Genomic DNA, 21689 nt, shown 5'->3' with positions numbered 1-21689 from the left:
GCGTTTCCTTTTTGACTATCCGCCTTAGACCTCGGAGTGATAGACTCTTCAGACCCAGATTAACAGGGTGATGCGCAGATCTAGAACCCTGTAGCTCCTTTCCCCTGTTTTCAGTCACTCGCTCAGGCACGCCGAGGGCGGTCTCCGTGGGGTCCTGCTGGCAGCCAAGATGGCTGCCCCCACGGTGAAGGTTGCGCGAGGGTGGTCGGGCTTGGCTCTCGGCGTGCGGAGGGCTGTCCTGCGGCTTCCAGGGTGAGAGGGTGGCGGGCAGCTGGGAGGCCTCTTGGGTCTTCACGGAGAGACCTTCTGGGAAGGAAAGAGGGGTGCCACAGGCAAGCCTCGCGGGGACCTGGAGAGAGCCTGGGGGGCCGGGGTAACTGAGTACAATCCTCTTTAACCCGCTGCGTGAGTTTGGGTCAATATGAAAGCTTAGTAGTTGTTCCCTGCCTGAGAAATTCTCACTTGGATCTGAAAGTGTGATCTTTTTAAAGAACTCAGAACTGGGGTTTCCTTTGCTGGGAGGTGGGGGGAGAGGTGCATAGGCGGATTGTCTATCCTGACGTTCAGGAGCCTGTCCTTACTGTTGGCACTTGAGCAGCAGACCTTCCTGGCCTCTTTAGGGGAGGTCCTCCTACCTTTTGGGACAAGAGCCAGAATTACTGCAGCTCAGCTTTGTCTGGCGGTCTGCCCGCTGCTCGCTTGGCGGCGGTTTGGCATACATGCCTATTGTTAAGTCAAGCCTTTTCACTTGAGTCAGCTTTTGCCCTCCTCTTCCTCTCCCCCACTCCCCCCCGCCGCCAGGCTAACCCAAGTGAGGTGGAGCCGCTATGGCCCTGAGTACCAGGATCCTCAGATTGACAAGGAATATTACCGCAAGCCCTTGGCCCAGCTGACTGAGGAGGAGACGTATGAGCGGGAGCTCAGGAAGACTCAGGTTATCAAAGCTGCCCCAGCCACGAAAACAAGCTCCGTATTTGAAGACCCAGTGATCAGGTTAGCAGAAAACAAACTTTTGTTCCACAGAGTGGGACTATACGGGGGAAGGTGGAAGGATCTACAGTAAGGATTCTGTGACAGCCTTGGGAACCTAAACATCTTTTTCTTCTTAAAGTAAATTCACCAACATGATGATGAAAGGAGGAAACAAAGTACTGGCCAGATCCCTCATGACACAGGTAAACAGTACCTCTCTCTGTCATCTTCGTTTTCCCCGTAGTTTTGTGTTTGGCTCTTTCATCTTAACGTAAAAAAGAATGGATTCTGTACCTGTCATTAAAATGAGTTTCTCTGTACTTATGTGTGGGAGTAGAGGCTTTAAGAAGTCCTACAGGAGTCAACCACTGCCATCCCCCAGCCCCACATTACAAATCTTAGCTCATTTTTCTGTCCTAGTCCAGGGTTTTTGTTTCAGAAGTACTAAGGGAATAGCTGGGTAGCTATAGAAGAACAGGATGATGGGAGTAAAGGGCAGGGTCCTAGCCCAGCTGGGTGAACCCTTTAGGGACTCTGGGGCATCTTCTTCCACTGTATCCCTTTGCAGACCCTGGAAGCTGTGAAAAGGAAGCAGTTTGAGAAGTACCATGCTGCTTCTGCAGAGGAACAGGCAACCATCGAACGCAACCCTTACACCATCTTCCATCAAGCACTGAAAAACTGTGAGCCTGTGATTGGGCTGGTACCCATCCTCAAGGGGGGCCATTTCTACCAGGTGAGTGGTCAGGGTGGGAAAGCAGGGCTGCTCATATGTGAAATGGTGGGGGTAGAGTGGGGGTACTTAGAGTTGGGCCAAGATTGATAGCTTTCTTGGGACTGCAGAGTGCCAAGGTCTTCTCATCTCAGTCCCATGGAATAAAGATTACAGGCAGAAGATGGAAGAGAGCCAAAAAAGTATATAAATGACCTCTTTAGCAGGCTCACAGTACTTCCCCCATTGCCCCTCCTGTCCAGCATTCTGTGTTCCAAACTATAAGTTTCTGATGGTGAGGAACTATGTTTATACCTCATCTTTATACATCAGTGTCTAACATAGTGTTTGACTGATGCTTCATCACGGTTTAACTGAACTAGGTGAAGTGAAGTGTTAGTTGCTCAGTTATGTCCGACTCTTTGCCACCCCATGGACTGGGGCTTGCCAGGCTCTTCTGTCCATGGGATTCTCCAGCCAAGCTTGTTGGAGCGGGTTGCCATTTCCTTCTCCAGATCTTCCTGACCCAGGGATCGAACTCGGGTCTGCTGCATTGCAGGCAGAGTCTTTACCATGTGAGCCGCCAGGGAAGCTAGCATTTAATCATAGTTCATTGTCATAAGTGGTTGTTCTTTCCTTTCTTTTTTTTAAAATATATATTTGTTTTGTCTTTCCTTTTTCAGTGTAAACCTCATAAGGGTAGAGACTTTCTTGATGCCTGTGTCCCTAGGGTCTGGCGAGGGACCTGTTTCTAGACGCTCATGATCTGTGTTGGCTAAGTCATGCCAGCTGACAGGGCTTTTCCCAGCGGTGCTTTTATCAACTTGGCTGAACTCCCTTTAGAGGTGAAAGAGGCCAGTGCTAAGGAGTGTTTGTTTGATGAATGCCTGTGTCTGCTGCACTGAGGTCAGCCAGGGGAGAGAGGAGCGCAGAGAGGAGCAGTCAGGTCCTCCTCCTCAGCAGCCTTGCCAGGGCTGGCCCTGAGTGGACGTGTGGCTACTTATCAGAGCTCTGGCAGGAGGGAGGCTGTAGTCCCAGCAAGTTCTCAGACTAACTTGCCCTGTCCCACCTTGCCCAGGTCCCCGTGCCGCTGGCTGACCGGCGTCGCCGCTTCCTGGCCATGAAGTGGATGATAGCTGAGTGCAGGGAGAAGAAGCCCCGGCGGATGCTGATGCCGGAGAAGCTGTCTCAGGAGCTGCTGGAGGCTTTCCACAGCCGGGGCCCTGTGATCAAGAGAAAGCACGACATGCACAAGATGGCCGAGGCCAACCGTGCGCTGGCCCACTACCGCTGGTGGTAGAGTGTGGGCGGGGGGTCCGGGAAGACGGCAGCACGCTCTGCAGAACGCCTGTGGGTTAAGGGCCGGCAGACCTCCTGACAAGGACAAAGCCGCATGTCCGTTGCCTGTTAGTCGTTTCTCTGGGGGCTGGAACTCGCTCTCCCTGTGCCATCTTCTTGGAAAGAGGGGGCATATCAAGTTGGATTTCCTCCTAAGAAACCTAGGGCTCACCCAGCCTTCTCTTCCTTCAGCTTGGGGTGGACCTTTGGGTGATATGAAAAGAAGCAGTTTTAGTATCAGAAAGAGTTTATTAGAAAATTCTCATCCTGAGCTGGTGTAACACATGATATGGTATTACGATTCATTAAAAGCAACTGGAGGAAATACGCTTGGTTCTAAAGTGGTCCTTGTACAGAATGTATAAAAAGCAGTTTCTGGTGTGACTCTGCCTGTCCCCTTTGATATCCCTAAGTGTCCCCACCAATGGCTCTGGGCACCCATTTTACAGATGGGGAAACTGAGGCACCAAGATAGCTATTGCACCGATGGTTCCACAGGGCAGTGCTTGTCAGGAGTTGCCCAGGTCAGAGGTGAGGAGACAGAAAGGCTGGTGGGGCTGCAGGGCAGGTGTGCTTCTGTCTTCCCCAATCCTGGAATCGGAGGGAAGGTGCTCAGGGCAGGACTGCTGCATTAAGTGGGAAACATCTTGGGTGCTCTTGAAAGTCTGTAAGGGAAGAAGTCTTTGGCAGAGGTGAAGACTCCACTGCCAGGTTGGATGGCGGGCAGAAGAAAGGCCGGCGCCCCTGGGGAGGAAGCCTGGAGGCCTAGTCAGAGAGCTCGCTGTAGTAATACTTGTGGGCGGCCGGGGTGGTCTTCCAGCCGGCTGCCCGGAACTCGATGATCTCCAGCAGCAGCAGCTGGGCCAGGGAGCTGAGGCCAGCTGGGAGCAGGAAGCCATCCCGGATGAGGACAAAGAGCTCATCCATGCGCTGCCCGTTCATCTTCTCCAGCTGCTCCCCGACCCGATGCAGCTGCAGCACCAGGCAGTCCACCTGCAGGGGCAGCGGGAGGCGGCCCCGGCACGGGCCCCCCGTCACACAGAGCAGCCATTTACTGAGCACTCGTGTGTGCCAGGCTCTGGGCTCGGCCTGTGCACACGTTTCCCCGCTTCATCCTCACACGACCTGGTGGGCACCGTCTCTGCCTCACATGAAAGGAGCAAGCTCAGAGACTTGCCTCAGACCTCTCACTGGGGCCAGGGTGGACACAGGCCCCGTTCCCAAATGCTTCTCAAGCCCACTTCCCCCTGCCCCCCACCCCGGGTTGGTTTCTGGGCCACCAGTATCCACAGCTGCTTTCCTACTGGGAACACAGCCTCTGAACCAGGAGGTCCTAGCTGTGCTGCGCTCTGGATAATCCCAGACCTAGCAGTCTGTCCTGTAACCCTGACGGGCCGTGAACACCCCCACCAGGTTCCTGCCCCACAAGTGAGCCTCCATGGACAGGGGCGGGCATTCTGAATTGAGCCCACCTCCGCAGTCTTTGGTGCCAGGGCCACTCACCTCCTCCTCCTTGCTCAGGCTGTCGGGCTGGGCCAGCCGGAAGAGGCAGTCGTAGACGGGGTTCACCAGGGCCATCATGGGCATGTTGTTCACCTGTGAGGGGACAGCAGGGGCCAGAGCACCGGCTTAGTGGCGCAGGAGATGAGGTGGGCCGCCTCGGCTGCATCGGGTGTGGCTGGCGGGGCCTCACCCTCAGGTAGTCAAAGATGTTGCAGATAAAGGTGACGTAGCAGACCCAGCCCTGCAGGGAGCGGGCTCGAAGCTGCTCCCGAGTCTGGTACTCCTGCTGCAGCCGGTTGAGGAGTCCACGGCGGAAGACACTCTGGCCCGCTTGCTTGCTCTCTGCCTGTGAGCCAGGGAGAGGGAAGGGCAGTCCCGGGGCCCAAGCTTCCCAGGCCGAGGCCCCTGCTGTCCGCCTCCTCTCTTGTCTCTGAGACCAGCCCTTTGCATCTCTGCCCTGCTGGCCTCTGCCCACTTCAGAAGCACCTTCCTCAAAGCATCTCCCCTTCTCTACCAGCCCCACCCAACCTGAATGATGGCGTAGCACATGCGTCCTGCTTCCTTGCTGAACACACTGTCCTGCAGAGAATGGTCCACAATCACATTGGCCACTTTCTCCAAGTCCACGGCACCTGGATCTAGGGTAAAGACAGGTGGGGAGTCTAGAGCTGCTTAGTTATATATGCCTCCACCTGCTTCTAAAGGATTTGAGGTGTTCATTGACGTGCACTCCCATTATATACTTCCACTGCTGGGAAAGACTGAGGGCAGGAGGAGAAGGGGACGACAGGAGATGAGATGGTTGAATGCCATCACCGACTCGATGGACATGAGTTTGGGTAAACTCCGGGAGTTGGTGATGGGTAGGGAGGCCTGGCATGCTGCAGTTTGTGGGGTCGCAAAGAGTCGGACACGACTGAGCAACTGAACTGAACTGAAAAAGAGGGAATTCCCCGGAGGTCCACTCTGCTTCCATTGCAGGGAGCACTGGTTCGATCCCTGGTCAGGGAACTAATCCTGCAAGTCATGCAGTGCGGCCAAAAAAAAAAGAGATCAGAAAACAGGAAACATCACCCAGGAGCAGCTGCGGCCATGAGCCACCTGGCGGCCCAGTCAGAGGAAACAGGGTCATGTGACTGAGAAAGAGTCAAAGAGCGCTCAGTTTTTTTAGGACACGTCTTTTCCTGGCACTAGTTTGAAGATGGAACACTGACAACCATTTCATGGAAGAAAGTGTTCTTACAACACACACATGAACCCCTGACAAAAGCGGGCCAGGGAGGGCCTCTCTGCAGGCTTAGCTTGGCACGCTATTAGGCATTGCTAATAGTTCGCTGAGTCAAACTTCTGTCCTGAGTGCTGCGGGAGGGCCTTGGCCCAGGACAGTTAGTGGAGCTCTTCTGCCAAGCAGAACACTCCATCTTCTGTCCCAAGTCAGGCAGCTCCGCATATTTAAGAGAGGGGCTGCAGCAATGCAGAAACCAGGTCCAGGGTAAGGACTTAAGGGGCAGGAACTCACCCTCCTTTCCTGGGTACTTTAAAGACACTTTACAATCTGAGGGGTGACTATGATCTGATTCATACTTCCAAATACTAGCCTAAATGTCTTCCAGTTCCAGAATTATGTTGCCGACTCCTTTTCTCAGAAAGTGAAGGGAGAGGGTGGTACATTCCCGGGCTCAGCCCCTCTCTGGTGCTCTGGAGCTAGGCTCAGGGGGCTCCCCGTGCTCACCTTTGAGAGCTGTCTTCAGCAGCTGCTGGGTCTCTGCATCAAAACACTGGATTTTATACTCCTCTCTACCCGGCTCCCCCATGACTATCCAGCCGCAGCAGCTCTTTACTGGGGTGGGACTAAGGACAGCACCTGGGTGGGGGGAGAGGCGAATAGAGAGGTCTTAGGTGTGGAGCTCAGAGGCAGGGCTCCCAGCCCTATGGGCCCTGGATAGGGCTGGGCAGTCCACGGCATTCAGGTGTTGGCTGGGCGCCCACCAAGCTTGGCTTCTGGTGGAGACTGGGCACCAGCCAGGCACCTGCTGCTCAGTTAAAGAATCCTGAGTCTCTGGGATTACACAAGAGTAAAGAGATGAAGGGTGAATGTGTCTGCCCTCTAGTCTGCCTCAGGGTTATTCTAAGCTGATACCAAAGCTGGGGTGGGGTCCAGTGCACTGAGATGCGGGGGTGGATGCATGGATATCAGACACTTTCCACGCCTGTATAAGACGACCTAGAAGCTACTGGTCCACCACGGCTCCCGGCGAGTGAGAGGGCCGGGGCCCCAGGCTGTGGGCATCTGTCCCAGCAGGGTTCCAAGCCCCTCTCCCCATCCCTCTCTCTTATGTCAGAGTCCTCAGCCCAGAAAGCCCAGCCCCGGGCTGGGGCCGGCCAGAGGGCTGGGTGCCGCCTTGACTCCCCTTGTACCGGCCAGTTTCTCCCCGGGACAGACTGGTTAAACTGGCCTCCCAAGGGGCAGAAACCTGGCTCTGCTCTCTCACGAGGGGGGTAGTGCTGAGAGTCCTGAGCTCCATTTTGAGCCTTCTTCTTAAGGAGGGGAGAGAGGTGACGTGGCCCCCAAAGGTGGTCCCCGCTGGAGTCTCCCCTCCGGACTCGGCGCCTCCCCCCGCCTCACCGCCCCCGCCCCGGCCAAAGGAGCCGATCTTAAGGGTCTCCAGACCTTGGCAGCTTTCCTAAGTCCGGAACGCCCTTCCCGGCGGCTCAGTGGAGCCCGCCGTCCGGTGTCCCGCGAGCTGTAGGGGTGGCGAGAGAGCCGGGGACCCACCTGCCGCGCCGGCGCCGCGCCCGCGTGCCCGAAGGCCGCTCGGCCGACATCGTGCGCGCGCCCCGCGACCGCGGCGCTGCAGGCTGGGCCGCCCGCGCCTCGCCGCCGCTGAGGTCATTTCCTAGAGCTAGGGAGGGGCGGGGCCTCGGGTGGCGGGGCGGGGCCTCGGGTGGCGGGGCGGGGCCGCTCACGAGCGCCCCCTGCCGGAGCCCCGACGACGCTGCCCTCGCCAGCTGGCAGCGCCAGCTCAGAGGTTCCCGACGTGGGACGGCGTAGGACACCCGCGACCCTTGCCCCCACCGCCCCCTTCCGCTCCTCACCTCGTTCTCCCCGCACCTGTCCGGGACCACGCCGGCTCGCGGGCGCCGGGTCGGGCCTGCTCTTCGGCCTGCCTGAAGCCCTCGGTCTTGAGCGGTGGCACCCACCCCGCCCCGCCCCACGCCGGGGCTGAGGTTAAAACGGGGTCAGGAGCCGGCCCGGCCAGCGGCGTAGGAGGGGCCTGCGGAGGGCGCGGTCCGCAGCCGGGCGGCAGGCGCGGGGAGCAAGGTGGAAGGGCAGAGCAGACGGCGGGAGGGGCCGGACCTCACAGGCGGTAGGCCCGGCTCGCCGCCCCTCCGCCCCCACCCGAGGTAGAGAAAGCGAGGAAGCCGTCAGGTCTAGATCGAGTTCCACGAAGCCCCCCCCACCCCATTCCAAGTACAAACGGTGTTGGTAAAATAAATTGACAATCAATGAACCAGCCCAAGAGAAAGGGGTCCCTTTGCCCACGAAGCCCCCCCACCCCACTCCAAGTACAAACGGTGTTGGTAAAATAAATTGACAATCAATGAACCAGCCCAAGAGAAAGGGGTCCCTTTGCCAACTTTTGGTGCCCCAGGAGTTGGGAGTGACCCTGACATTGAGCTTCCCCGAGGGTTCAGACGGCAAAGAATCTGCCTGCAATGCAAGAGACCCAGGTTCATTCCCTGGGTGGGAAAAGATCCCCTGGAGAAGGAAACGGCAGCCCACTCCAGTATTCTTGCCTGGAGAATCCCATGGACAGAGGAGCCTGGCGGGCTACAGTCCACTGTCACAAAGACTCAGACATGACTGAGTAAACACATCCACATCCTGACTGATGGATGAGCAAGCACCTGGCTCAGTCCGTCTTGGTCTCGGCTTGGGGAGACGTGTGGGCTCAGCAGCCCAGACAGGGCCAGGTTGGAGGTCAGCCCTGTGCCGCAGGAAGGCATACAGGAGAGACTGGGAAAGAACTGCCTTTTCCTGTAGCTTGGGCAAGAAAGATGTGTTGATGGTGATTTCTGTATCCAGGGCTTGCTTCTCCTGCTCACAGAGCTGCCAAAGTGGTCAATGGATCAAGGAAGAGCACCTCAGCTGCCGAGAAAGAAAACCAATGAGCGGAGAGCTGAAGAGAATAAAGTTTTACTTCCATGGATATAAAAAAAATACATTCGGACAGCGGCGCCCTTGGGCAGCTGCAAGCCTTGACTGCCAGACACCCTCCAGCCACCTGTGGACCTTCACAGTCAGCAACCAAGGGCAGGGAGGCTCCAGGATTCCAGGCACCAGACCAGAGAGGACACGGTAATGGTGAGAAGGGGCCCAGGACCCCGGAAGAGCCGTGACGCCCACCCACGGCTGCTCCTAGCTCCCGCCTTCCTCAGCCATCAGTGCAAAGGCTGGAGCCAGAGTCGATGTGAGGTCAGGGAAGCAGCCCCTGTGCAGGGCTCCCCCTGCACAGCCCATCTCTAGGGCCATGCTCCCCAGCGGGTGGTTATTCTGTGATTATCTTCTCCTTTCGTACCCCTGGCTGTGTCTAGACGTGGGTTCCTGTGCCTGGCAACTGCCAGGGCACCAAGTGTGTCCGCAGCAGGCAGCCTGCTCAACCCCTTCCTGCGGGGATTGCAGAGGATGCACCCAGCGCCATGCTGGACCCAGGCGCTCATGAGAGGGCAGCTGATGTCCACTGGCCCAGCTGTAAGCTTCTACCCACTCAGGAGGGCTAACCCCGGCTCCAGCGAAAGAGGAGTGATCCTGGGAGACTGAGGCAGAGGGCTGCTGCCTTTACCCACACCCCCGCCCCGTCAGCACACCCCCACTGCCGGTGGTGCTGCTGGGATCAGCTTTCTCTTAGAGGTCCAAGGGCTGGGACCAGTCCCGCCCACGGAGAGAACAGCCTGAGCGGTGCCTTTATAGACACGGAGATCTGAGTATGGTGGAGTTTTTATATAAAGAGACCAATTCAGCTGGATTCTTCCCCTAGAACAAGCAGCAGAGCTGCCTGAGGGACACAACGGCTGAATGAAATAGAATGCAGGGAAGGCAGGGCTCCCTTCCTCCAGCTTTGGGAGGAGGGATGTGATTTGGAAGGGAAGGTGGAGGGGAAAAACTGCTTTCAGCTTTAATGTCTATTAAATAGGTGGTGGGAGTAAGCGTGGGGACCCTGTATGGGGCCCAGCCCAGCCTCACGCTCACCCTGCGTGCCTGCCCAGAGTCAGGAGGGCTCTCTGGGCAGCCGGGGCTCAGCAGGAGGGCAGCTGCTGCCCCCAGTGTCCGCCAGACAGATGAACATCCAGCTCCTCCCGATGGGCCTCCCGATGGGCCTCCCGATGCTCTCCCCTGGAGAACCCTGGTGCCCTTCTGGTGGAATCCCGACGGCTCTTCGTGCCTGGGACGGCTGGCCTGGAGGGAAGGACCAGGCAGCGCCTCTCTGTGCAACAGGAGACTGTCGATCGAGTATTCTTCCAGGAGGGGAAGACTGCAAGCCACCCTTCCTGCCCTCGCGGCTAGCTGTCTGCCTTCCTCATGTGATGGAATAAGTTACAGAAGAGCTCGTACCAGAAGAACACCAAGCCGGTGGAGAGGGCAGCCTTCAGCAGGCTGGGGGACAGGCCTTTGAAGCAGCCCTGTGCGCCCTCCTCTCTCAGCACCTGCCCGGCGCAGTCCAGGAGGCCCTTGTAGCTTCGCACCTGGGGAGAGGAAGGGTACCCTGGTTGAGGAGCGAGGAGAGGATGGACACGTGGATGTGGGCTCTGTTTTTCTGTCAACACAGGGCCTGGCACATTCAAGCTCCCAGCAGATAGTTGCTGGAAGAAGGAATGAATGCCAAGAAGACGGAAGAAGTGAACCTCATTCTTTCTCTTCCAGCTGGGCTAATTCAGGCTTCAGAGAGGAGGGGCATGGAAATCAGCACCGGACAGAGCTCCTTCCTGCCGGGGAAGTTCCCACTGACGGAGGCTCTTAAGGACCCAGTGAGAGCCCTGGACCCTCTTCCCAGAGGTGCTCTGACCGTGTGCCCCATCACTCCCTGCCCTCCCTGGGCAGGAGATCTGAATCTGGTCCTTGTGAACTCTGAGCCTGACCGGTGTCACCAGGCTGGTCACCTCCAGTTGACCACAGACGGCTGCTGTGCCTTGCTCAATCCCCAAAGCTCCAGGAACTCCGGACAAGGACGATCAAGAATCAAGTCCAAGCCAGGTGGCCTGGTGTTCAGGGCCTTCCACCATTTGCCCTCAATGTCCCTCCCGGATCTGCCTTTCATCTCCCACTGGTCCACTCACGGCGCCCCCACCTCCAGCCACACCTCTCACACTACATCTCCGTTGGGAGCAGGGCCTGCCTCCTGTGTCCAGGGCTCTCACCAGCTCTCCCTGTCCAAATTCAAACCATCTCTTCAAACCAAGTTGGTAAGTGGAAAGAGGAGGTTACAAAACCTTGTGTACGACCCCATTTTTTGTTAAAATGTCCATGTGTTTTCTTCTGCAAAGAAACAAAATGGCAATGTGGATGGACCTAGAGGGTGTTACGCTTAGTGAAATAAGTCAGAGAAAGACAAATAGTGTATGTTATCACTAATGTGTGGAATCTAAGAAAATAAACTACTGGTGACTACAGGGACATGGGGAGGGGCAGGTGAGGGGTAGGGGATTAAGAGGTACAAACCACTATAAAATAAATTACAAATAAATAAATAAATAAAAATAAAATAAATTACATGGGACCTCCCTGGAGGTGCAGTGGTTAAGACTCCATGCTTCCACTGCAAGTGGTGCGGGTTTGATCCCTGGTTGGGGAACTGAGATTCCATGCAGAGCCAGGAAATAAAAATTAAATCAATAAGCAACATGGATATACTGGGCAGCACAGGGAAATGTGGCCATTATTTTATAATTTTAAGTGGAATATAAATTATAAAAATATTGAATCACTATGTTATACACCTGAAACTAACACAGAATTGCAAATCAAGTATACGGCAGTAAGAGGAAGAGAGAGGGGGAGAGGAAGGGAGACAGAGAAAACCTGCAGCTAAAGGTTCTGTGTGATCCTCTTGGGGTGGGTGGTCTTGGATTTACCTGTGATTTTATCTTCCTTTTTGTCTAACTTCTCTGAAGTTTTCTACAAAGAAACTGTATTACAATTTGTAAACCCACTTCTTTTTCTCTCCCTGAGTAAGGCATGCACTCTTCCCTTCCTGATTCCCATTCCACACCCTCTCGCTCCTCTGCCGTCTGTCAGGCATGTTTTTTCTTGCTGTGACATCCCAGGGTCCCAGGTTCCAGAGGGAAAGCCTTGAAATCACCCAGCCCTGCCCTCCACCGCCCCACCGCCTACCACCTTGGCCTTTCACAAAATCAGTGCCCCACAAGGAGCAGATGAAAACCTAGTATGTGAAAATCGCAGCAGATTAAGGAATGACTGTTAACATTACGAAATTACCTACAACGAGGCTTCTCTGATGGCAAACCCTTCTAGTGCATTTAAAATATAATTTAGTTGGTCAGATTTAATTCACCCCTACCCTGGGATACCTACAGCATAAAAGCAAAGAACCCCATACACCAGTATGAGCCTCCTTCTCCGTGTTCTGTGATATCTTGGAGACCTTTCTTATGTGAGTAAACTCTTGGTCCCAAAACGAACTGAACACTTTATAAGAACACAGGCCGAGTGTGCCTTCTCCTGGGTCTCTGCGTGGCGCCAGACACGCAGGGCTTTGCCTGTGGCTTCCCGTGTGCTCAGGGGTCCCCGGTGTGAGATAAAAATTCAGATTTCAGGGCAAGACAAGACAAATTTAAACATAAAAATTCTTCTCCGCTCTTCAGCCGCCCTCTCCCTGAACTGTACATCAAGTTATCTGTATTTTGTGTTGACCAGACCTTTCCTATAGGTGGGAATACCTGCCCAAGCATACAGAGCAACATTCTCCCAGCATCGACAAGGCAACTCCTTAAAGATAACATTCTTTCTTGAGCTCGTAAGGGGTCACATGACCCACTATGATGGTGCTTAGATCCGGATTATGCAAAGGGTCAATAACATTTGATGCACAGCCCTTTATCTCAAAAAAACTTCATCAAAACTGTGTCTCAACATCTAGCGGGCAGGACAGTTCTCAGAGCTTTCTGAGATGCTCTTCCCACGTTATAATCCTCAATTTTTCCAATTCTTTCTTAGATCAACTTTTTTTTTTTTAAAAATACAGAACACTGCATGAATTTGCGTGTCATCCTTGCACAGAGGCCATACTGATCTTCTCTGGATCATTCCAATTTTAGTGCATGTGCTCCCCAAAGCGAGCGCTGATTAAATTTCCATCGACACCAGGGCCAGGTTGGGGGTGAGAAGGCTGGGGGAGCTGAAGCTGCCTGATGGGCAGGTGCCGACCCTCGTTCACACGCCCGGTGAGTGGCCAAGATCAGAGCTGTCTGTGGGGGGTACGGCTCACCTGGCCAAAGGAGGCTCGGGCCTGCTCAAACCCTCCGACCTGCAGCCGTTTCTTAAAGAGGTCCAGCGGGTACGTGAGGGTCTTGCTGATGACGCCAGCTCCGCTGCCACAAAGCAGGTTTTTGAAGTTCCCTGGACCAGAGATGTGGGATGGAGGGGGAAAAGGAGAGAAATGCAATCTAGGGTAAATTTCAAGGTTATACATTCTAATTCTGGGTCATAAAACAAAACCCTACAAGCATCCTCGATCTCAGAAGAATTTAACCCTGGAGGGAGAGAACCAGACGCGGTCCCTTTCATCAAGGATGATGGCAGACTGCAGGTTGGACGGGCTGGTGGCAGAAGGGGTGTGAGCCTGGAACACGCGTCGCCCCAGCGGGAGGCAATCGGGGCCTGCAGGCTCTGCCACGTGACCCAGGCCATGCTCGGGAAGGAACAGGATGCCCATGCCCCTCCCCGGCTCCCCCAAATGAAAACCAAACCAAGCACGTAAACAAAACCACGCTGTCTGCAAGTTGGACCTTGGACAAAAATGAAAACCATGACTGGTGGCCGGAGATAACAGTGGCTAGAGCCGAGAGAAACAAAGTAATCTGTGAGTGAACGGGTTTGTTTTGCTGGCTGCACTAGAGCAGGGGGTTCAGAGGTCTGCAGTGTCTGAGCTGCTGCAGGAAAGCCTTCCTTCCTACCTGACTCAGAAAGAGATGCTATGGCTGGGGAGTGAAGGTGGGGAGGGGAAGCGAGACCCAGATACCCTTTCCCGGAAGGGTGGTCTCACCGTTTTTCTTGCCTTCTGCTGGCAAGGCCCACTCGTAGGCACACTTCAAGGAGCTGTAGATGGAGAACTGGAACCCCGCGTAGGGGAAGATGGCGATCAAGGTGGGGTTCAAGCCTTTGTAGAAGACCAAGGGGCCTTCGCTCCTGTACATGGTCACCACAGCATCTCGCAGGGTTTTATAGACCTGGACACCACACGTGCGACGACAAACGAGGTTATTTCAGGCCAAGAAGCCAGCCCACCAGGTATATTTCCCCGAGCCTAGAAACCAGCTACCAGGGGTGTTACTTCTCCTGCCAGGATGACAAAGAAAATGCTGGACCAAAACTCCAAGGGTGGGATTGCCCAGCGGCTCCCCTTTTGGCTGTTTACACCATGGGCTTCCCAAGGAGTGCACAGAAATATGCAGGACTGCGAAAGGTGTGAAGTCCACCCTTGGATGATCCATTTTATACTTTACAGCATGCGTGCCTGCGTGCTCAGCCGCATCTGACTCTTCTGTGACCCCGTGGACTATAGCCCACAAGGCTCCTCTGTTCATGGGATTTCCCAGGCAAGAATATGGGAGTGGGTAGCCATTTCCTTCTCCAGGGGATCTTCCTAACCCAGGGATTGAACCCAAGTCACCTGCATTGGCAGGCGGATTTTGTACCATTGAGCCACCCGGGAAACCCGTGCATATACTTAACCCTTCTTAAACTGTCCACAGGCAATCTTTATGCATGGAGATCGCGGACAGTTTTTTTAAGTATACTTCTGTTCGACATATATTCTCTGTATTTTTTGCAGTGGTCCAGCGGGGCTGACTCCGCCTGCCTGTGGGTACCGCAAGGCACTGCACAGACCAAGGGTGACTGATGGGAAGTCTGCCCTGGGCAGGGAGGCCCTCTTCACACTTGCTCCCAGATGCTGGCAGCTATACTGAAGGCTTCCACCCTCGGAACGTGCACGCAAGGGCTGGGCCTCAGAAGAAGGCCATTTGGTATTGTTCTCTTTCCCCCCCAGGTTCTGTGTCCCCTCAGGAGGCTCTGAGCGCCCTGTCTGCTGCCGAGAGCAGTCACAGTTTCAGGGACAGGCTGAAGGACCTGAAGACCCCCGTCCCCGTCCCCCAGCTTTGTTCCCTCTAAGGAAAAGAGCCCCCACCCTGGCCCCCACCCCTCACCCGCCCATCCCTCAGGCACCCTTTTCTGACCTGGCCACTCACCCTGGGCTCACCCTGAGCTGCAAAGCGGGTGCGCAGCACGTCCACGGGATGCACCGCGAGGGTGGCCACGCAGGCGGACAGGCCGCCGCACAAGAAGTGCACGGAGAAGTCGCGGGCATCGCGCACGCTGGCCCTGTGCACCAGCTCGGTCAGCACTTCAAACGACAAAAACTGCAAGGGTGTGACAGCGTCATGGATAAACACCCCCGGACGCCTCCCCTCCACCCCGTGACCAGGCAGGGCCCGACCCAGGGACCAGGAGACCTCTCCTTGAGCAGGGACAGAATTCAAGAAATGTGGAAACCTGTACCCTTTCACACCCTGAACAGAGCCAAACACCCAAGGGTTAAAGAAATAGGCGAGGGGGAGTTTTTATATCAGAAAATTCTACTCAGAAACTAGACTGTGAGTTGTCCAAAGTAACAGACAAGAGTTCACGATTTTAGAATTATCTCTGACATCCCTCAGCAGCTAAGAATTGAAGGGTGTTTTTTTAAGTGGCTGAACAATGAATTGTATATTCAGCTCCTGGCATCATTCTATCATCTTGGATGCAAGTTAAAATAAACAAGCAAATAAGGGAGCAAAAAAAAAAAAAAAAGGAAAGAAAGAAAACTCTACTCAGGAATTCCCTGGTGGTCCAGTGGTTAGGACTCAGTGCTCTCGCTTGCCATGGCCCTGGGTTCAATCCCTGGTTGGGGAACTAGACTCCTGCAAGCCATAAAGCGAGACCAAACAAAGAAAAACCAAAAGAAAGAAAGGAAAGAAAATTCTATCCATCACTTAGTTTCCTGACAACTGAGAAAAGATGGTCATCATCTGATTCTAGGCCAGGGACCCTTTCAGTGCAGCGAGCTGTGGCCCTAGAGCTGAAATTGCATTGGGAGAATTCCACACATTCCATATTCCATGGTGGAAGCCCCCCTTGGGTTCAGATCCTTCTCCATCCAACTCACGGAAGCTCGGGGTGCTGCGAGCACACGTCACTGTGTGAACCCACCAGCATGCGGCATCCGTGCGCTGGCTCAGGGCTAGAGCTGCAGGGCACGTGACCTGAGCGGCCCCTGTGACGTCACAGGAAGAGCAGGCAGGGACAGCTCTGTTGCTGGCCGCCCGGCTGGAAGTCCTGGCTCGGCCACTCTCCACCTAGCGACTTTGGCTGGGCTAATTACTTATGCTCTCTTGGCCTCCGTCTTCTCATCCCTAAAATGGGGTTGACGACAGAGCCTACCGAAGGGCTGCTGTGAGATGGTGGATGTGACATGCTTTGCCCAGGCCCCCAATTAGCGTGGTGCAGGGTTGGCTATTTCATCACCACCTCTGCACAACTACAGACTACACGTTGGGGGTAAACTGGCACTCAGCTGAACAAATGCGTGACTAACAGACAAGAAGCCTGGATCCTAATCCTAGCCTCGCCACCTACGGGCTGTGTGGCCTCAGGCAGCTTGCTCAACCTCTGTGAGCCACGAAACACCTGCTCCACCTACCTCACAGTGCTGCTGGGAAGTTCAAAGGAAGTACAGATATGAAAATGCTATTTTGAAAAATGAAAAGTGTTTGTACTGCCATCTGCCAAGCCCCTCTGGGCCTGGCATCAAGACAGTCTTCTGGACACAATGCTTCATGTTCTGTGAGTGCTAAGTCCCCAGGCTTGGGTGACATAGGGAAGGGGATGCTTCTGGTCCATGTCTTCAATTTGCCAGGTAGCTTCCCCACCAAGGCGAGTGGGAAGTGTGTGACCACCTCCTGTTGCCCTACCCTGGGCAGCCCGGGTGCCCGCCCCACCACCCCAGGTTCCCCCATTGTGCAACATGACCCCAGGGGCCTGGCTGATTCCCCTGCCACCTACTTGGACAGCTCCATAGCCTATGGAGAGAAGCTGGGCTGGGATGTGCCCTTTCCAGAACGCTGTTGGGCCCTCCTCTTGCAAAATCTGTCTCCCGGCCTGCAGGATTCCGTGGTATTTTGCATTGGGGTCACTGCGAGACAGGCGCTCAATCTGAAGCTAGGTATCAAAATGGAAATGGTCAGGATGATGGGGTTGGTGGGGGGTGGGAAGGAGGAATTTCAGAGATGGCAATAAAGCACTTCTTCTTCACAAAACTCCAAGCTCCAGGAACTGCTTTGGCAAAGAGAGTGAATTGGTTCTCTAGCCCATTACATGGATGAAACAGAGGAAAGGGTACCTGGAAGCGGATTTTGATGACGTCCAAGGGGCTGATCAGCACCCGAGTGACAAGTCCGGACACAGACCCAGCCACGGCCACCTCAAGATTGGAGATGTTCCTGTCGTCTGCTTTGGGGTCATAGCCCACCATCCCTGCCTCTGGCCCATACAACGTCCATTGGCTTCAAGCTAAACGGGAGAGACAAAGAGTGAACACTGGAGCAAGTGCTTAGGGTCCCTGCTCACACCCCAGAGCAGCCCTCCCGAAACAACCCCCAAAGCAGAGCCCACATCCCTTTTCTCTCTTTATCCTGCTTTATTCTTCTTTAGAGCAATTACGTACTGGACATTGATTCCATACATCTGTTTCTTGTCTCTCCTCCCCACTAGAATTTGAGCCACGCTTTTGCAAAAGAAAAACAGCAAGATCTACATTCGCTCAGTTGGTAAAGAATCCGCCTGCAAAGCAGGAGACCTGAGTTCGATCCCTGGGTTGGGAAGATCCCCTGGAGAAGGGAAAGGCTACCCACTCCAGTAGTCTGGCCTGGAAAATTCCATGGACTGTGTAGTCCATGGGGTCACAAAGAGTCGGACACGACTGAGCGATTTTCACTATACCAACATATAAAGAATAGGGGGAAAGTCTGCAAGGACACACACACACCAACAGGTTGGTGAGGTTATCTCTGGGGGGAGGGTTGGCAAGGGAAGAGGGAGGACAGATCTCCTTTTTTCTATATGGATTGAATTCATTACGCCCCTCCCTCCCCGCCTCCCAAGCCCCAGCTAAAACTAAATATAAAATAATTTCCAAAGAGACTTCAGGGCTTCCCTGGTGGCTCACTGGTAAAGAATCTGCCTGCCAATGCAGGAGACATGGGCTCGATCCCTGATCCGGGAAGACTGCACATACCGAGGAACAGCTAGGCTGGCACACCACAATTTCTGAGCCTGTGCTCTAGAGCCTGGGAGCTGCAACTCCTGAGCCCACGTGCTGCAACGACTGAAGCCTGCAGCCCTAGAGCCCGCGCTCCACAAGAGAAGCCATGGCAGTGAGAAGCCCACACCCGGCAATGAAGAGCAGCCCCTGCTCGCTGCAAGCAGAGAAAGCCCACGTGCAGCAATAAAGACCCAGCACAACCGAAAATTAAATATATAAACTAAAAAATTATTTTACAAAAAGGAGAGAGAGACTTCAGAATTAACCTAGTTCTTGAATACCTGGTGGCAAGGCTGGTAAAGAATCCACCTGCAATGCGGGAGACCTGGGTTTGATCCCTGGGTTGGGAAAAGCCCCTGGAGAAGGGAAAGGCTACCCACACTGAGCGACTGAGTGACTTTCGCTTTCGCTTTTGAATACTTTTAGGAACAGGAGAGTCAGGGTGCACACAGTGACCCCTTCACCCCGCTATTGTTTCTTTTTCTCCTTTCATCCTTCCTCAGCCCCAAGTCCTCACTTTTCTGAAACTACTAAAATAGCACTCCAATTCCTCCTTAAAATTAACAAGGCACACCTGTGGGGCTCGAGCGGCAATGTATTGTAAAATAATATCTTATTCAAGGTCTAATGGAGGACTTCCCCGGCAGTCCAGTGGTTAGGACTCGGCACATCCACGGGCGGGGCCCAGGTCTGATCCCTGATTGGGAGCTAAGATCCTGCAAGCCTTGCGGCGTGACGAGAAAAAAAAAAAAAACAATGGTATGAAACCTCCCAACCACTGCCAGGAATGTGCCTGCCCCTTGAATAACTTTTCCCCAGACCCTCAAAGGAGACCTCGGTTTTCCCATTGAGTTATCTTTGATGCTAACTCAAGCTGCAACTCCCCAGGCACCTGTAAGGAGCAGTTTAAATGTGAAGCAGGTGACTGAGAGGCACTGTCTCTCCACAGGTTACCCAGAGACTGCTTGGGTCACACCGAACAGTGTCAGTTCCCTGCTGTCAGGGAGGGAAGGTGGCATTTCTATAAATAAGTAGCTCTGCATAGCTGGTCATAATCTTAAACCTCAGATCAAGAAGCCTGAGCTCAAATTTCTGATTTGCTCATGTACCGTGGGCAGGTTTATTTAAGCTAGGCTCAGTTTTTCTTCTGGAAAATGGGAATGATAGCGGCCCCACCTAGCGAGATTCCTGGGAGGATCACACAAGATACTATACATGATAAGCTCTGTCAAAAAGGTAAAAGTCTTATACACGTGAAAGGGCTTGCTGAATACAATTCATTAGTGGCCTTACTTTTTCTGCTTGGTCAGAATTTCCTTCTTGTACCAAAAAGCCTTGCTATTTATCTAGAGACAAAATAAACATGAAACATTATAAGCATGATATAATCAAGTATCAGAAGATGGTGGGGGGCTCCTTGGTGTGAATAAGGGCAGGTGTGCGTGTGGGGGGTGGGTGGGTGTCTGCTTTCGCCAACCCGTTTTCACTGCGGGAGCCCCTGGGGTTCAGATATGCCGGAGACCCGCGGTAAGCGCGTGTGCCCCTGAGCCCACGTGCAGAGCAGAGGGTCTCTGCAGATGTCCCCGCGTGTGGACACCGGCGTCCACATATGCTCCAGGGCGTGTGTTTTTACCCCGGGTCCAAGAAAACGCCCACGAGGCGTGCACCCGCGTGTACAGACAGGTGCCCCGGGTGTGTCCAGGGTTTCTCTTCCTGCGTCCCTGAAGATGCTTCTCAGGTCAGACACGTCACGTGTGGGTATGGTCCCCGCCCCCGCGTGAGTACCTGTGCGAGTGGTCGCCCCCAGGGAATGAGAGTGCGGGTTTCCGAGCGGACAGCGAGAGGGCGGAGGCAGAGGTCACTCACCCGGATGACAAGGCGCGGCTCCGGTCGCTCGTCTCTCCCTCCTCGCGCAGTCTAACAGTAAAAACTTAACTGAGCTCGGCGGTAACTGACGGGCTTCCGGGCCAATCACAGCACAGCTTCCGACAGACGCTAAACCAATGGTTGTACTGGCGTCCCCCGATCAACGCCTATTGCAAGGGGACGCTGGGTAATGTAGTCCTTCGAGACCAAGGCCGGCTCCCTGCGAGGCGCAGAGCCTACTGGGAAATGTAGGCCCTTGGCGCGCGCGTGCGCAAACGTCTCCCCCGCTTCGGAGGGAGGCGGGTCCAGAAGCCGTCCTGAGCCCGTAAAGGTTGCTGCGCGGAGTGGGGCGGGTGCCTAGGGTCAGACTGCTGGCGGGCGGAAGTTTAGGGCGCGGTGAACTTGACCTGCATTCCTCAAAACTTTCTTAGTTCCAGTACCCGGATACTCTAAACTTGGAAAAGATGGCGGGAAGTTTAGCAAAAGCCTGAGGGAAAGAACAGATGAGTTTTTAAGACCAGGACGAGGACGGCAAAAATACAAAGATTTTGTTTGCCCCCTAGGGTTTATTAGGAGTGAAAGGGTTAGTCGCTCAGCTCATTATGAAAATAATATAAAGATACATAGACACAATACAGACAATGTAGAAATGAAGGGGGAAATGACTCATCCTACCACTCTCACCCAAGTAGCATCAGCATTTTGCAGGACAGTCTTTCTTCCCGATTTTCAAACGGTGTTTTTCACATTAGCGCAATAATTTTGATGCACAGTTTAAAAACATTTTTATTGCACAATGTAAAACTGTTGCAGGGAACTTCCCTGGCCGCCCAGTGGTTAAGATTCCACACGCTTCCAATGCAGGGAGCATGCGTGAACTAAGATCTGGCCCCTGGGGAGCAAGCAAGCAAATAAATTCATACATATACAAAAGTAGAGAGAACAGCCCGATGAACCATTATAGAGTCATTACTCAGTTTCAACAATTAACCAACTCCTGGTCAGTCTCCTTTTCCTCTATATCTGTATCTTAAGTGGTGCTGTTACTGAATCTAATAATTAATTGATTCCCTAATACCTTCCAAAGGTTATTGATCAATGAGTCTTTTTATTATTATCATTATGAATACATATTTTATGTCTATCATTATGAACACATAGATTTGTGTCTATCAGTCTGAACATTGTATTACTGTTTGTCCTTTTTCAATCCACTGTGATTTCCAACCACAGTAATTATTATCCTAATTGATACTCATATTTTCCCATCGTTGGCCAGTGGGCGCTTATTTAAGTTGGAACCTGAATCTTTTTGACATACTGACTAGTATCCTTGTTTTCTGGCATGACAAAGGGTTCTAGGGTCCCCACAATTTTCTGCACAGCTTTATTGAGGTGTAACAGACATACAGTTGACACATTTCCATAGTGAACAATTTTATGTTTTGACCTGTGGTGTACATTACCATGAGAGAGTGAACATACATCCATTGCCTTAAACATTCCTCTTGCCTCTTTACGATCCCTCCGCCTTGCGCTCTCTTCTCCCTTCCCAAGCAATCTCTGATCTGCTTTCCGTTAGTTTGCGTTTTATAGAATTCCATATAAATGGAATTACACATGACGTTCTTTTTGTCTGGCTTTCCCTCATCATAATTATCTAGAGATTCATCCATTTGTGTGTATTATTTTTTAATATTATG

At 53.6% G+C, this 21689-nt stretch overlaps 3 protein-coding genes and 1 non-coding gene across 10 annotated transcripts; 1 reads left to right on the top strand and 3 right to left on the bottom strand.

The window, feature by feature from the left end:
* The first annotated feature begins 39 nt into the window (after positions 1 to 39).
* Positions 40 to 3349, top strand: MRPS7 (mitochondrial ribosomal protein S7). The gene is made up of 5 exons (XM_043905587.1): positions 40 to 252; positions 802 to 993; positions 1112 to 1175; positions 1541 to 1708; positions 2763 to 3349. Exons 1-5 carry the CDS (start codon positions 170 to 172, stop codon positions 2982 to 2984), a joined length of 729 nt encoding a protein of 242 aa, XP_043761522.1. The 5' UTR covers positions 40 to 169; the 3' UTR covers positions 2985 to 3349.
* On the bottom strand, positions 3252 to 7747 carry MIF4GD (MIF4G domain containing). Of its 4 annotated transcripts, none has more exons than XM_043905584.1 (6): positions 7622 to 7747; positions 6258 to 6389; positions 5054 to 5163; positions 4716 to 4871; positions 4526 to 4618; positions 3252 to 4015 (listed from the first exon to the last, which is right to left on the bottom strand). In XM_043905584.1, the coding sequence occupies exons 2-6, from the start codon at positions 6337 to 6339 to the stop codon at positions 3788 to 3790; spliced, it is 669 nt and encodes a 222-aa protein (XP_043761519.1). In that variant the 5' UTR covers positions 6340 to 6389; positions 7622 to 7747; the 3' UTR covers positions 3252 to 3787. The 4 variants fall into 4 exon arrangements, with proteins under 4 accessions (XP_043761519.1, XP_043761516.1, XP_043761517.1 ...); XM_043905581.1 differs by lacking the exon at positions 7622 to 7747 and adding an exon at positions 7302 to 7425; XM_043905582.1 differs by lacking the exon at positions 7622 to 7747 and adding an exon at positions 7302 to 7425 and having other exon boundaries at positions 3252 to 3687.
* Positions 7748 to 8707: 960 nt separating this feature from the next.
* SLC25A19 (solute carrier family 25 member 19) lies at positions 8708 to 20072 on the bottom strand. 4 transcript variants are annotated; one of them, XM_043905576.1, is made up of 8 exons: positions 19987 to 20072; positions 19414 to 19466; positions 17200 to 17369; positions 16863 to 17018; positions 15011 to 15181; positions 13807 to 13990; positions 13030 to 13160; positions 8708 to 10270 (listed from the first exon to the last, which is right to left on the bottom strand). In XM_043905576.1, the coding sequence occupies exons 3-8, from the start codon at positions 17329 to 17331 to the stop codon at positions 10088 to 10090; spliced, it is 957 nt and encodes a 318-aa protein (XP_043761511.1). In that variant the 5' UTR covers positions 17332 to 17369; positions 19414 to 19466; positions 19987 to 20072; the 3' UTR covers positions 8708 to 10087. The 4 variants fall into 4 exon arrangements, with proteins under 4 accessions (XP_043761511.1, XP_043761513.1, XP_043761512.1 ...); XM_043905578.1 differs by lacking the exon at positions 19987 to 20072 and adding an exon at positions 19906 to 19982; XM_043905577.1 differs by lacking the exon at positions 19987 to 20072 and adding an exon at positions 19754 to 19842.
* LOC122695823 lies at positions 12777 to 12884 on the bottom strand. The gene has a single exon (XR_006341573.1). It is a non-coding gene; the product is annotated as a U6 spliceosomal RNA (small nuclear RNA).
* Positions 20073 to 21689: the final 1617 nt, after the last annotated feature.

The sequence above is a fragment of the Cervus elaphus genome, chromosome 5, assembly GCF_910594005.1.
Source record: "Cervus elaphus chromosome 5, mCerEla1.1, whole genome shotgun sequence".
Lineage (NCBI taxonomy): Eukaryota > Metazoa > Chordata > Mammalia > Artiodactyla > Cervidae > Cervus > Cervus elaphus.
This window is presented reverse-complemented; position numbering and strand designations above follow the sequence as displayed.

Bases quoted from the DNA above. Each gene is read 5' to 3' on its own strand.
- MRPS7 (XM_043905587.1), top strand. From the start codon at position 170: ATGGCTGCCCCCACGGTGAAGGTTGCGCGAGGGTGGTCGGGCTTGGCT. The intron at 253-801 runs GTGAGAGGGTGG...CCCCGCCGCCAG, and splicing joins GCTGTCCTGCGGCTTCCAGG to GCTAACCCAAGTGAGGTGGA. The intron at 1,709-2,762 runs GTGAGTGGTCAG...CACCTTGCCCAG, and splicing joins AGGGGGGCCATTTCTACCAG to GTCCCCGTGCCGCTGGCTGA.
- SLC25A19 (XM_043905576.1), bottom strand. From the start codon at position 17,331: ATGGTGGGCTATGACCCCAAAGCAGACGACAGGAACATCTCCAATCTT. The intron at 13,991-15,010 runs GTGAGTGGCCAG...TGTGGTGTCCAG, and splicing joins CAGCTCAGGGTGAGCCCAGG to GTCTATAAAACCCTGCGAGA. The intron at 13,161-13,806 runs GTGAGACCACCC...TCTCTGGTCCAG, and splicing joins AGCAGAAGGCAAGAAAAACG to GGAACTTCAAAAACCTGCTT.
- MIF4GD (XM_043905581.1), bottom strand. From the start codon at position 7,419: ATGACCTCAGCGGCGGCGAGGCGCGGGCGGCCCAGCCTGCAGCGCCGC. The intron at 6,390-7,301 runs GTGGGTCCCCGG...CCCCCCACCCAG, and splicing joins GCGCGGCGCCGGCGCGGCAG to GTGCTGTCCTTAGTCCCACC. The intron at 4,016-4,525 runs GTGAGTGGCCCT...CTGCCCCTGCAG, and splicing joins GCCTGAGCAAGGAGGAGGAG to GTGGACTGCCTGGTGCTGCA.